Source organism: Terrapene carolina, unplaced genomic scaffold (genome assembly GCF_002925995.2).
Source record: "Terrapene carolina triunguis isolate 2854851 unplaced genomic scaffold, T_m_triunguis-2.0 Scaffold68, whole genome shotgun sequence".
Classification (NCBI taxonomy): Eukaryota; Metazoa; Chordata; order Testudines; family Emydidae; genus Terrapene; species Terrapene triunguis.
In genome coordinates this window covers 41,627,194-41,641,156 of record NW_020664419.1, presented here as the reverse complement: position 1 = coordinate 41,641,156, position 13,963 = coordinate 41,627,194, and the positions used below count along the sequence as shown (strand labels likewise).

Below are 13,963 nucleotides of genomic sequence, written 5' to 3'. Positions count from 1 at the left end.
ACTGGCATCCTTTTTATGTTCAGGAAAGATAGCTGCTATTTGTATATAAAGTATTACAACAATCAATGTGATACTCAAAGATTAAACAGGAACATCCTTTACTTATAGAACAAAGGACAAACTTACTTATGTTGTTTAAAGTTAGAGTGGAACTGACCTGCCCATTCTTTGCCGCTAATGAATTCCAAAATTTAATCTAAAATAACTTTAATTTTAAAAGGTACAGTAACTAACAGTATATTTACCTATTACACTATTCACAAACCTAAGAATTTAAAAGCAAGGAAAGGATTAAATTAAATCCACCGTAAATCTTACATATCTGGCCAGGCACACTCCCTTTTAAGTCCCTTTTACACTGATAGAGTGGCATAAAGCAACTGTAGTGCAAATAGGAATTTGTCCCATCATTCTTATCAAGTACAAATAAATTCATAGTTTTTCATCACAATACAACCTTAGCTCTCACCCATTTAGATGAAATATTTTTGTTCTCTTGATCTCAGTGTCTAAATGCTTTCTTTTAAAGGATATTGTTAAATGGAAAATATTTTCAGTTAATGTATTTGTCAAGAGTGGAAATTTCAGTAAATGACATATACCTAGTCAGTGTGATATGTCCCAGAGATAACTACATTTATCTATCTATTGTACATAAGATAGGCCACACATAAGGAAAACAAATGTCTCTGTGACAAGCAATACAGATCCAGCGGGCCCCCAAACTAAGCCTTAGCAGTCCTGAATCTCTTGATACACCCCTTGCCAAGTTTCTCTAATAAAAGGAAGCAACATCAGCCTAGACATTAGGTCAGTAGGACTCCAGCGGAATCTAGCCACCAGAAGATTTCCTCGTGTAGCTCTGGAAAGTTGAGAAAAGGACATCTGACCCTTTATGAGCTTGATTAAATAAAGGCGAGTGTGCTGTGTTCCTAACAGTGGGACTTATAAAGAGAGGAAATTCTCCAGGGAGGGTAAACTAAAGAAACCTGCTCCCATTTCCCTCAGGAAGCTTAGGGAGTCTAGTTGTGTAGACTTGAGTATTAAGCCCTGGTTTGTTTATCTGTTGCCTGTGCTTTAGTTTCTTTAAGCAGCCAGCCCAGAAGCACTGCACAGGACTTCTGAGTCTTACTGCCTTTTGTTTTTTATATTGTCTAAACCCAATGAGGCCAGTCTGAGAATGGAGTTTTCTTTTGTTTAAGCACAAGAGCCCCCAGTGGTTTGTGACGGGGCTTGTTAACAGGGGCTTGGACATAGTGCGCATTAGAGGATTTTATTAAAAAACATAGGGGAAAAGGAACCTTTTGCAAATACTGTTTTACTCTTGATTGACTTAGTTTTTTGTTTTATCTATTGTCACTGGTAATACAAGAGAAGGGGTAAGCTAAGCTAAGAGTGGGAAGAAATATATTAGTAGATCATCAGCAAACATACAACTCATCTTTGATTTTTACAGGACAAAATCTTAAACAGATCTTATTCATCATCAGAACGACTACATAGAACAAGTTTAGTGAACCACAGTACATACTGGAGATATCACTAACCAACAGCTAATCTGGGCCACATCATTTATACAAATGACAACATTATTGCAGTAATATAAGCAAAGGTGTTTTCCCCCCCTACTTCTGAATACAGAGATCTGCCCCTCTCCAAAAGTCTGTTTACTAGAACTGGTAGATGCTTTCTGCCATGCTGCCTCTCAAGCTGGGGAGGACAGCCCCATAAACATAAGCAAAGGTGCCTCCTCCTTATCCTTCTTACAACTTAATCCCTCCTTAAAACTCTCTTTTGCTATGATTCTGACAAAAACTAGTGCGCTGAGACCACTGATTATCATGCTGACCAATATTGCCTCATTCTTTCCTTATATGTCCCCATCCATCTATCTATATCCATCTATTTTCTCTTGGCTTGTATTTAGACTAAAAGCTGTTTGGGGGCAGGGAGGGTCTTTGTTTTGTGTTTGTACAGCACCTGTCTGAGAGGCATACGGCGTGGGCTTACCAAGTCAAAGATCAGGACAGGAGAGAAAGCAAGTCTCTATTTAGACTCTGCTATCAACAACCACTTTGTTCATTCATGTTCAAATTCTTTCCAAAATGACTGCCATGATTACTCAGAATGGCATTGTCAAATGGACACTTGGCCATTATATCTGAAAACATTCCCTGGCTTTCATTCATTTGTATGTTGGCTTTTGATGTCAAATATTATTCTCTTAGGGCTGGTCCACACTAACCCCCCAGTTCGAACTAAGATACGCAACTTCAGCTACGTGAATAAAGTAGCTGAAGTCGAAGTATCTTAGTTCGAACTACAAGGTACTTACCGCTGGTCCACACGCAGCAGGCAGGCTCCCCTGTCGACTCCGCGTACTCCTCTCGCGGAGCAGGAGTACCGGCGTCGACGGCGAACACTTCCGGGATCGATTTATCGTGTCTAGACAAGACGCGATAAATCGATCCCAGAAGATCGATTGCTTACCGCCGAACCCGGAGGTAAGTATAGACGTACCCTTAGAAGCAAAATGAAAACTATAAGGGAATATGACTGCACTCTACAAACACCAGGGAGGGAACTGAGTTATTTAAGTAAAAGGACAATATGGGCACAAGAACAAATGGGAATAAACTGGCCATGAATAAATTTAGACTGGAAATCAGAAGATATCTAACTATCATAGGAGTGAGGTTCAGGAACAGGCTTTCAACAGGGTAGTGGAGGCAAGAAACTTAACTAATTTTAAGATGGATCTTGATAAGTTTATGACCAGGATTATATGATGGGGTTGCCTGTGATAGCAGGTATGTGGACTCAAAGACACAGGAGGTTCCTTCCAGTCCTATGTTTATAGTTGCATCACCACTCTACTGCCTATCATCCTCAAAGAAAGAGATTATAAAAGGAAATGTGGGCAAGCTCTGCATTGTACATATCGCTTCCTCAATAGACATCAGAAGTTTGAAAAACGCAAAATAAAACCAATCTGCAATTTGATATTAGTGAAAGATATTACTGCACATGAGTTATCAAATTGTGCTCTAACAATTTTTAAAAATTGATGGAGGTTAACACAAAACTTATTAGAGTTTTTTATTTATTTTATTTTATTGGACTAGATTGTGACTTGGACTACATGTCTGTATATAGGCTATTGTTCTGGGTAGGTGGGGCTACATACACACTATTCCTGAGGCAGAGTTGATTGGTGGGGAGGGCTGGGGAAATAGGCAGAGCCTGTGCTTTACTCCCTCCTCTCTCACATGCCAATGAACACACACATATTGATGGCTAGTTCACCTGAGCCAGGCCAGCATGGAGGAAGGGAAGTAGTTTAATGTTGGTACAGGCCAGCAACAAATCACAATTTCGTACACTCAAGCAAGAGGAATCAGGAGGAGGAACTGTTGCTCAGAAGAGTGGCTTGAGTCACAATGTTTTCTCCAAACTCACAATCTAGCACACTGTAAACTTGTATTTGGGAGCCAGTCCTATACGGTAATTGATCAACAGCTAAATCACTGTATTGAACAATATATACAGGAAAATAATCAATTTACAGCATTTACTGCCATTATCTGATGCTGAGGAACAGCAATCAAAATTATTTGCTTTACCTGCAAAGTTTCCATTAAATAACTTAGTATGTCATACTAGTCCATTATTATGTTCCATTCCTTATTTCCTTTAAGACCAGAAATGTACACAAGGTAATATTTGACCCACCACAGAAATGAAAAACAAAAAGCTCTGTACATGGATTGGAAATAAGGGAATAAAGTGGAGGTTTTCTGCCCACCCAACCATACAACTAACATCAAACTAAAGTCATTGTCTTATCCAAACCTGATATTGTTAAGCATGTCAGAACTTTTCAAGGCTTGAAGCTATTACTAATTTGATGCAGCAGTGTGAATGCAAGAAAACTATCACTGGGAGTTTCCTTTTTCAATTTAATAGGCATGAATAATGTCTGGATTATAAACCTCAAAGTCTCTTTTTGGAGAGTGAGAAGTGATAATCGTTATTGTATTGCAGAAGAAATCAACTAGTGAAAATATATGGGTATTCATAAATCAGTGGTTTCAAACAGCTACCAAAGCCTTTCCGAAATTATTCCTTTAGTTTTATTTAGTTAAATTCAGCCCATTTTTTAATATAATACAGTAGCAGGAATGAGTTATGCAAAATGGAAAATAAAGCATGAGAATGAGACGTTGAGGATTTTCAATGAAAGATAATTAAACCACCTCTCATTTACTTTGTATTAGATGCGAGGCTATGGGTAGTTTTAGGGCATAAGAGGAAAGAAAACAGTATGTTCCATAAAAGACCCATAAGATTGGACACAATTTGGCTGGATAGTATAAGTGCCTCCTTTCTTAATCCCTAGGCCAGGATTTTAATTTCTGTTTACCTTCCAGCTGGAAAGGGTCACCTCATGAAATTAATAGGTGGCAAGTTTAAAACAAACAAAAGGAAGTACTTCTTCAGATAAAACACACAGCCAACCTGTGGAACTCACTGCCAGGGGATGTTGTGAAGGCCAAAACTATAACCGGGTTCAAAAAAGAACTGGATAAATTAATGGAGGATAGGTCGATTCATGGCTATTAGTGACCACAGTCAGGAATGTATCCCCATGTTCTAGGAGTCCCAAAACCGCTGACTTGTCAGATGCTGTGACTGGAAGGCAGAGGATAGATCACTCAATAATTGCCCTGTTCTTCTGGCATCAGCCTCTGTCAGAAGACAGGATACTGGCTAGATGGACCATCTAGTCTGAGCCAGGCTGGCAATTCACGTTTATGTTCTTAAATGCTGAGGCTCTAAAATGACTGACCACGCGGGGATGTACACTGTATCGGTGACATGATCATCTCTCCCCTTATGTGGCAAATGCAGAGGTTGGGCACCTAAGGGGACTGCCTCTGGACTGAAGCGCAGCAAACTCCAGCTGCACCAAAACTCTGTCCCGGCACCGACACGCGCGGGGCCCGTGCAGATAGCGCGGGAACCCACCCCTGCCGCCGAGCATCCCGGCCCGCGGGTTTCGCCTTCCGCTGCTGCAAGCCCGGCAGCCCCAGTCCTCCGCGGGGCGATCGCTGCGCCCCCGGTCCCTTCCGTCTCCCCCGGCGGGGCTCGCTGCGGGATGGAGCGTGCGCGGTCAGAGCGCCGGAGCAGCTCCTGGCGGGCGCGGCGCTCTCCGGGGCGGGGCTCCGGGCCAGCCGGGCTCCACCCAAGCCCAGGCTGCGCGGAGCCCAGCCGGAGGCAGCCACCAGCGGGCAGGGGGGCCCCGGAGGCAGCGCACCAGCGGAGCCGCCATGGGGCTGGAGAAGGAGACGGGAGACACGAAGATCTTCATGGCCGAGGACAGCTTCGGGCGCCCCGGCGGCCCCGCGCTAGCCGGCCCGGAGAAGCGGGCGGAGAATGGCCTCGACAGAGACCCGCATGGGCTGAACACCCACCTGAAGGTGAGGGGGGGCGGGGGTTAGGGCTGCATTGGCGGCCACCTGCACGCCGCTCCCTGCTCGCCTCCTGGCCGCTGGCTCCTTGCAAAGCAGGGGGCTGCGTTCTCCCTTAGCCGCCGCGCTGCAGCCCCCGTGGCCGGCATCGGGCCCCTCCCTCTCTCTCCCCAGGAGCCCGGGCCTAAGAATATGTTTTAACTACGTGCTGTTGTTTGAAACGGGGCAACACAAAAATCGCGGGGGGGGTGTCTCTGCCCGATCCCCCGTGAGCCCGGCCTGCCCGCACACCTGTGCAGGTCAGGCTCAGGCTGAGCTGAATTATTACAATCCGAACTTCCCTGGTGCGGCCTCTAGCCAAGTCACTCTGCGCTGTGAAGCCTGGGGGCAGGGGTATTTAACCAAGCCGAGTGCAACCTGCTCCGTTTCTTTCCCATCAGCAACAAAAATTCCAGTATAGTTCCCTCTTCATCCCCAGCGTTGTATCATTGCAATTGCCGTTGGAGACAGAAGCTGATTTAGCTTGGGGGCGGGGGTGTTTTTTCTGTCGTTCTAGCTAGGGTTTGAGGATGTCCTAGCAGAGCCTGCATCATTTCACTCCTTTGACAAAGTTTGGATCTGCAGCCACGCTCTCTTTGAGCTCAGCAAATACGCGCTGTACAAGCTCCTGACTCTATTCCTTGCTATCCCACTGGCTCTGGTTGCAGGAATTGTCTTTGCAGTACTCAGCTGTCTGCACATCTGGTGAGTAAATTTATTGCCTTCCTCCTGAAACATTAATATCCATATACAGTAAAGAAGTGCCTCTATAAATTCAGTCTCTATGCACAAGGGAGAATGAACAATTCTTATGATGTTGCCATAGATACTAACTAGCCATAGTCACCTCTACAGCTAGTAAATTTAGGCTGATTTGAGTATTTACGGTGTTTTTAAAGTGACAGTAATGAGCTTTCTGTGCCTGGGGTCCCCCATCTGTAACAATTTCTTCTACCCTGGGTCTGTCTTGTTTATTTAGTTTGCAAGCTCCTTGGGACATGGACTGTTTCTTACTTTGGATTTGTGCAGCGCTTAGCACAATGGGGCCCTCATCCTGGGTAGGGCCTCTAGATGCTACTGTGATATAAATAATAATGATGATGATGATGATGATGATTTAGTTTATTGGACTATGCAGATTGCTTAATCGCGGGTATTTAATATAAGGGCTTGACAGAGGTATTCTGCCAGCTGGGTAGGAGGGCCATGTTTCCCTCCTTCCCACTGCAACTTTTTCTCATCAGTTTGGCACCCAGTCCCCTACTCAGTCGAGCTAGCTACTCCTCCTTTCCCATGCCACCTTTGCTGAAAAAAATAACCGTAGGGTACATCTTATCTTTGCTATTGCCACTAAAGCTGCTGCCTCTGCCTTTGAACATGAGGCATGGTCATAACAAAGTGCAATGCAATGTACCGTGGGCACCTCCAGGAAAGGGACCCCCTGCTGAGCTCAGGCAGTCTGATCCTGGCCACACGCCCAGTTCCACAGGCGGACACAGTAGCTCTAGAAGCTCACAAGGAAGCTGATGTACTTTGTTACATTTTTGGCAATGGTTTGGAGAATCTTCAGAACAGAGAGGCAGCTAGATTGTGGAGGTGGATGGAAGGGGAAAAAAATGGGGGCTGGAGATGAAAGGGCTACATAAGGGGAAGTTGGGAATCCATCTGACTGCCAAGGTAGGTGAAAGGAGTAGGATGACCAAGTGCCCAGTACCATGCCCACAAACCAAGATTTTCTTTACATACTAGTTTTAGACAAGATTTCCATTATCAGAACGTGCTTTCAGGCATGGATAGCTGGAGTTTAACAGTGAGACCTTTCGAGCTCTTTAAACATCTAAAGATGGTGTAGTCTAATAAGCCCCAATTCATTAATACTGTTCTAGGTTTCTGTGCCACAGAAGCACCTCTTGTATAGACTTCCATGCAGTGGAATGCAGACATGAGTTTTACAGAATTAGGTCTCTGAAAATCAGTTACAGCGTCAAATCCGACTCATGTGAGTGATCCCCATTGACTTTAACAGGAGCTGCAGTGGCTCAGCACTTCTGAGATAGAGGTGTCTAACCATAGGCACCCAATTTTGAAGATTTTGGCCTCAGTCTCTCTATGGGCCTAATTATTTCCTTCACTAAAGAGTACAGAGGAGAACTTTCATTCTCATCTCCTGTTATACCCTGGGTGGGGTGTAGAAGAGTTAGCTACCTCTGGCTCCATCCCTACCCTACCCAGAATCATAGAATATTAGGGTTGGAAGAGACCTCAGGAGGTCATCTAGCTAACCCCCTGCTCAAAGCAGGACCAACACCAACTAAATCATTCCAGCCAGGGCTTTGTCAAGCGGGCCTTAAAAACCTCAAAGGAGGGAGATTCCACCACCTCCCTAGGGAGACCATTCCAGTGCTTCACCACCCTCCTAGTGAAATAGTGTTTCCTAATATCCAACCTACACCTCCCCCACTGCAACTTGAGACCATTGCTTCTTGTTCTGTCATCTACCACTGCTGAGAACGGCCTAGCTCCATCCTCTTTGGAATCCCCCTTCAGGTAGTTGAAGGCTGCTATCAAATCCCCCCCCCCCCCACTCTTCTCTTCTGCAGACTAAATAACCCCAGTTCCCTCAGCCTCTCCTCGTAAGTCATGTGCCCCAGCCCCCTAATCATTTTCGTTGCCCTCTGCTGGGCTCTCTCCAATTTGTCCACATCCCTTCTGTAGTGGGGGGACCAAAACTGGACACAATACTCCAAGTGTGGCCTCACCAGTGCTGAATAGAGGGGAATAATCACTTCCCTCGATCTGCTGACAATGCTCCTACTAATACAGCCCAATATGCCATTGGCCTTCTTGGCAACAAGGGCACACTGCTGACTCATATCCAGCTTCTCGTCCATTGTAATCCCAGGTCCTTTTCTGCAGAACTGCTGCTTAGCCAGTCGGTCCCCAGTCTGTACAGTGCATGGGATTCTTCTGTCCTAAGTGCAGGACTCTGCACATGTCCTTGTTGAACCTCATGAGATTTCTTTTGGCCCAATCCTCCAATTTGTCTAGGTCACTCAATTTGTCTAGGCCAGGATCCAATTCTAGTAGGAGACAAAGACCAGCTAAATCCAGTTTTCCCACACCAGCTTCAACCCAAAAATAGTGAAGCTTGAGTCTCTGAAAAGGTCTGTGTAGCACTGTCTGCCCATTCCACATTCCTGGGAGCATGGATTTGAATGCAGCTGTGTTTCCAGGATCTGGTGATGGGGCAGGAGACCCCAGAGCTGGCATGGAGTGGAGGCATAGGGTTTCCAAACATATAGTACTGGCTTCTTTTGGAATCCCACTGGGCTTACGAACATACCTGCTGCTTGTTTTGTGGGTGGGAGGAGGGGAATTCCATTCAAACCCTCCTTCCCTGGAACGATTCCAGGAAAACTCCATTAACAGATTGTGAGTTCTCCCTCCCATGTAACTGGCTGCAGGAGGAGCTATCAGAGTCTCTATGCCTCAGTTTCTTGATCCATCAAACTGAGCCAATTATACTGAGTGGTCGTTTATGAGGCTAAATTCCATGCTGTTTGTAAAACACTTTGAAGATAGAAAGTGCTATAGACATGCATAGTACTGTTTTTGTAACTATATTGGCACACTAAAAATCCACTTAGGCCTGGCCTGGCATTGCTCACTCACCTAGAACTCCCCAGGATTTCAGCAACAGTTGTGCATCCCAGATCTGAGAGCAGATTTTAGTTCTCAGTAGCTGGGATAACATTAAAGAAAGACGCAGGATATTATACATCATGTAATGGGAGTGGGGGAGGAGAAAGAAAAGTAAATGAGAAAAATACCAACAGTGTGGTTTGATTTACACTTACTTTTTTTTCCCTATTAAAAAGTAACACATTCTGGACCCTCCCTCATACTGGGTGCATTAAGCCAGTCTCCATAGTTACACTATCTGGTAAGAATGAGACAGTCTGAAACTGTGCCAATGCCAGCCAACAGTTTAGTGACCTGTATATGAGCTCCTTGGAGCAAAGTTACTTCTCTGCATTCCTTTGCCTGTAGTGATTTATTTCTCTCATGCTACAGACTATAAGTTGTGGAAAACTTGTCACACCAACTCTTAGAAGCTCCCTGTGAATATCCTGAGTAAACTTTAAAAAATATCTTTAAACTGGAGCTTGAATTTTCTGTTGAAGTGGTTTGTTTTATGACTAGGTTGTGCTATGTCAATACCAGTGTTCCAAGTGATGCACTCAAAATTCTGACCCTTATTATAGATCAGGGATGAAATATTGCTCCGAGTTACATGTGTGCAACCACCTAGAAGTGTAAGTCATGTGTAACTCATGGCAGAATTTGGCCCTACACTTTTTTTCTAAAAATGTCCTGGTGATTGTTCATTAAGGTCCTAACCGTGAGAAAAGCTGAGGACTTGCAACTCCCTCTGGGGAACCTTCCATGCTAGTGTAGCATGCACAGATATCCTCTCCCAGGTTGCAAAGCAAAGTTCCCCTCTGCCCGTGTAGAGATTTCCAAGTCCCAGCAAGCTTCATGCCTTGACCTCATTTGGAGCTGCTGGTGCTTGGCATTATTCTGTATCACGGCCTGAATTTCCATCCATCACTTGCTACGGTACACAGTCAATGACCAAGATGCAAAGAAGTGGACATCTGTCACCTTTCACATTTCTCTTTTATGGCTTATAGCTGTGGTACTCAACCTCGATGACCACAAAATCATGAGCGCTGAAAAGCCACATCCTCACTGAATTAATGGAATCTGAGAGCCACTGAACTGTCCTGACATTGTGTTGTCTCAGTGTGAGAGTTGTCTGTCCTCCCTCACCCCTCTACCCACTTCTTGGCTGCAGGGAATGAAAAGGAGGAGATGTTGTTTCTCTCTCTGCCTTTCCCTCCCCACCAACCAGTTTGTAGGGAGTGGATCTTTGAGGTTCTAGTCTGTTGGTTCACATATTACATTCTACATTGGGCAGCAGGGAGTCTTCTTGTGACTCCCTATTGAGTCTTATCAACACCTCTGTTATGAGTCTTCACTATCACTTTGATTATATTCTAAGCCAATGGGTTTGATTTACTGCTGGGAACTATGGCTGTGTGTTCCCACTAGGCATGTCTACACTGCATCTTGGAGCAAACCTCCCAGCCCACAAACTCTCACTTGCGGGGCTCATGCTAGCACTGTAAAAATAGCTGGGTATATGTTACAGCTTTGGCTGGAGGGGGCTTGAGACCCCGAGCTCCTCCCCCAGCCATAACCTCGACGCACTGTCTACACAGCAATTTTTAGAGCGCTAGCGCAAAACTGTGGACCCAGGCTGGGAGCCTTGCTCTCAGATGCAATGTGGACATACCCACTGCTCTGAGGGGAGTTTGAGGGGCTCAAACTGCCTGCAGCCCACTCCACTGTAGAGCCTGGAGCAGTCCTGTTGCCCCCAGAAAGTAGGAGGGGCCAGCCAAGGAGAGGATTCTTCCAGAATACCTGTGGGGGGGCAGTAGTAAGACATCTCCCCTGAAGGGCAGATTCTGTTACTATTACTGCTGCCCTTGCCAGTGGTTCTGCCCAAGGATTGCAGCTTTACCACTGCCTGTCCATTAGGGGTGATTTCCTTCTCCCCCCACCCCACTCCTGATGCAGCTTCCCCCATAGGATTTGGGGTGAAGGTTTAAATTGCACTAGATTATTCAGCAAATAATGTTATCAGATAATGTAGAGAAAATCATAAGCGACTCATGGAAAATTAGTGAACAGAAGAGGAGGCACAATTTATCTAGCAAATGACATGCAGCACACTATATACTATAGTCATAATAAATTGTATACACAGTTGAACTGTACATAACCATAGCCACACTGTAGAGTGTAGCATACCCTCTTATACTACATGCATATTATTCCAGTAGCATTCAAAGTTCTATATGGTATGTACGTTACTTGCTGTTTCAGCAGAGACAAAGAAAGGGAAGGTTTTAGAAGAACTATTCTTGTTTAAATCCATCTGGGTTAGCTGAGAGTGCAACATAGACATATTAGTATTCTGTTTGCATTGTTGGACTTGATTTGATAATGGCTGAGAACCCAAGCAGACAAACATTTAGTATTGCTCTATGGCACAGCCTTTTAGAAAAGCACTTTAAAATCACAGTTCAACATTACATAAATCATTTCTACGTTGTTTTTTATCTACACTGAACACCCTTTTTAAATGACTTCTAGCTTACTGAAATGCCTGAATAAATGAAGATAGGTCACATCCCTTTAGCACAATGTACACCATATGTTGCTTCTCAACATAGCCAAACTCCCATTTTTCTGAAGGTTTTAAATGTCTCTGAAACCTTTTTGGTTAAATAAGATTCCATTGTTAATAAATGTAAACAAGGATTGAGTGGCAAATCCATTATTCTATAGTAGTAGTAATCCTCAAATCTTCTCCTTTCTCCTTTCTAGGATTGTGATGCCTTTTGTAAAGACCTGCCTCATGGTCTTGCCTTCAGTGCAGACTGTATGGAAGAGTGTGACGGATGTTCTTATTGCACCGTTATTTCATAGCCTAGGCCGATGCTTTTCTACAGTCAACATACGCCTGGACCAAGAGTAAACATCAGGGATACAATTCTGCTGTAGTCTTAGATGGTGGTATGCCTCTTTGCTAATGTAACATAGGTGCACTTATCATTCATTCCAAAACTGATGGGATTAAAATAGCTAGTTTAAAATGGGGATACATTATTTAAAAAAAAAATCATTTACTTTCAGGGGATCAGTTTGACTATTTTCATATCTAACTATTTTAAACAGAAAAAATGTGGGGTATTTTGGCAACACTTTATTTTAATGGTACATTGATTGCCAGGTTGCAGAAAAATTCATGTGGAGGTATATGTGACCACCACAATAGTATCGCAGAAAATTGCTGTGGCTGGTGGTGTTACTCTGAATACTAGTGAAATTAGTAGTGATGTGATATACTGGGCCAAACTCACTTCTAGGATTTCAGAGATGGGTCTGGCCCACTATTCAGCATAATACATGGAAGGTTGTATGCTCAGTTCTCATTGTCAGCAGGAGTTGTGCCTGCAACTCCCTGCATGATACAGTACTGTTGTGCATGGGTAATATTCACTCAGCTCCCATTACTGCTTTGTAAATCTCCCATATATCAATGGAGAAAAGTTCCCCAAAGTTTACCCCTTAAAATAAAGTGTTAGCTAATGGTTTGAGACAATCAGCTAATCTATATATTTTATTTAATGAGATTTTAATTTTGCTGTATATTTTGTATTTATGTAAATGTTACTTTATCAGTTTTCCTTCAAGCATTATTTCTAAAGCATTTGTATACTTGCGGAATTATTATGCTGAAGAAGTTTGACACTGCAGAAGATTAAATTAGATTGGTGAGATTTTACTGACTAGATTATGCAGATCTTTGGAAATGCTGTTGTGCAATTCAAATATACCAAGTATATATTTTTTTCGTAATTGAATGTAAAAGCAGTGCACACAAATGTTTTCATACAAGATTATGCAAAGGAGTTTGAAATATATGTTTATGAGAATTGTTCATTTTTTTAATTAAAAACAGGCTGTAATAAACGCAGCCTTGCCTATCTCTGTGTATTATCAGCAACATTGTGATATTTAAAATAATATACACTATTCTGGCACTTTGATTAAGTGGAAAGCATTCTCTCATTTCAAGCAAGTAGGCATATTTAGTATGCTTGTCCAGTTCTCTCCACACATTTAATTGACTCTGGTAAATGCTTGCTTATTACTTTTAAAGTCTAACTATAAAGGATAGTTTTCCCTCCTGCACTTAATACAGCTTTATAAACCAGAATAGCGTGTAAACAAAGGTACATGAAAATTATATTGATCTTATAATGGGGTAAATGCTACTGATTTATATAAATGCAGATAAACAAGTTAAAACTGTAAAATGTTTATAATATGGTGCAATATGTTTTCCTCTGAAGCAATGTCATGCATTCCTTATCATATATGAGGTATGTAATAAAATAATAAAAAATTAGCTTTCTCTATTTTTGGTAGCCCAATTTACTCAGTCATCTTTTTTTGTCTTGGTTAGATAGATGACCAATATTTAAATCATTTTAAAAAACTTTTCTTTTAAATGAATGTAGGATCCTTGTGCAACTTTACACTATCATATGGTAGGAAAAAGATGGTGTAAATGGACACAGCTCCACTGATCTTGGTGATGTTTCACCCATTTACAATAGTAGAGAATTTGTCTCCCTATGTAAGATTTAGAACCACTCGTAAGTTCAAACTTAGCAAGTAAGACAGAATACTTTCTTCGAAAATCATGTTAATATTCTCTAAAATAGACTTCCCATTGAGGTACTTTGGCTACATGCCAAATGATTTTTGGGGGGAAAAAATAGTACACAAATTTCATAGCATATGAAACAGAGCTT

The 13,963-nt window shown here is 43.0% G+C and overlaps 1 protein-coding gene across 1 annotated transcript; it reads left to right on the top strand.

The window, feature by feature from the left end:
* The first annotated feature begins 5,266 nt into the window (after positions 1-5,266).
* Positions 5,267-13,512, top strand: CAV2 (caveolin 2). Its single transcript, XM_026648954.2, has 3 exons — positions 5,267-5,480; positions 6,028-6,215; positions 11,967-13,512. Exons 1-3 carry the CDS (start codon positions 5,331-5,333, stop codon positions 12,115-12,117), a joined length of 489 nt encoding a protein of 162 aa, XP_026504739.1. The 5' UTR covers positions 5,267-5,330; the 3' UTR covers positions 12,118-13,512.
* The last annotated feature ends 451 nt before the right edge of the window (positions 13,513-13,963 follow it).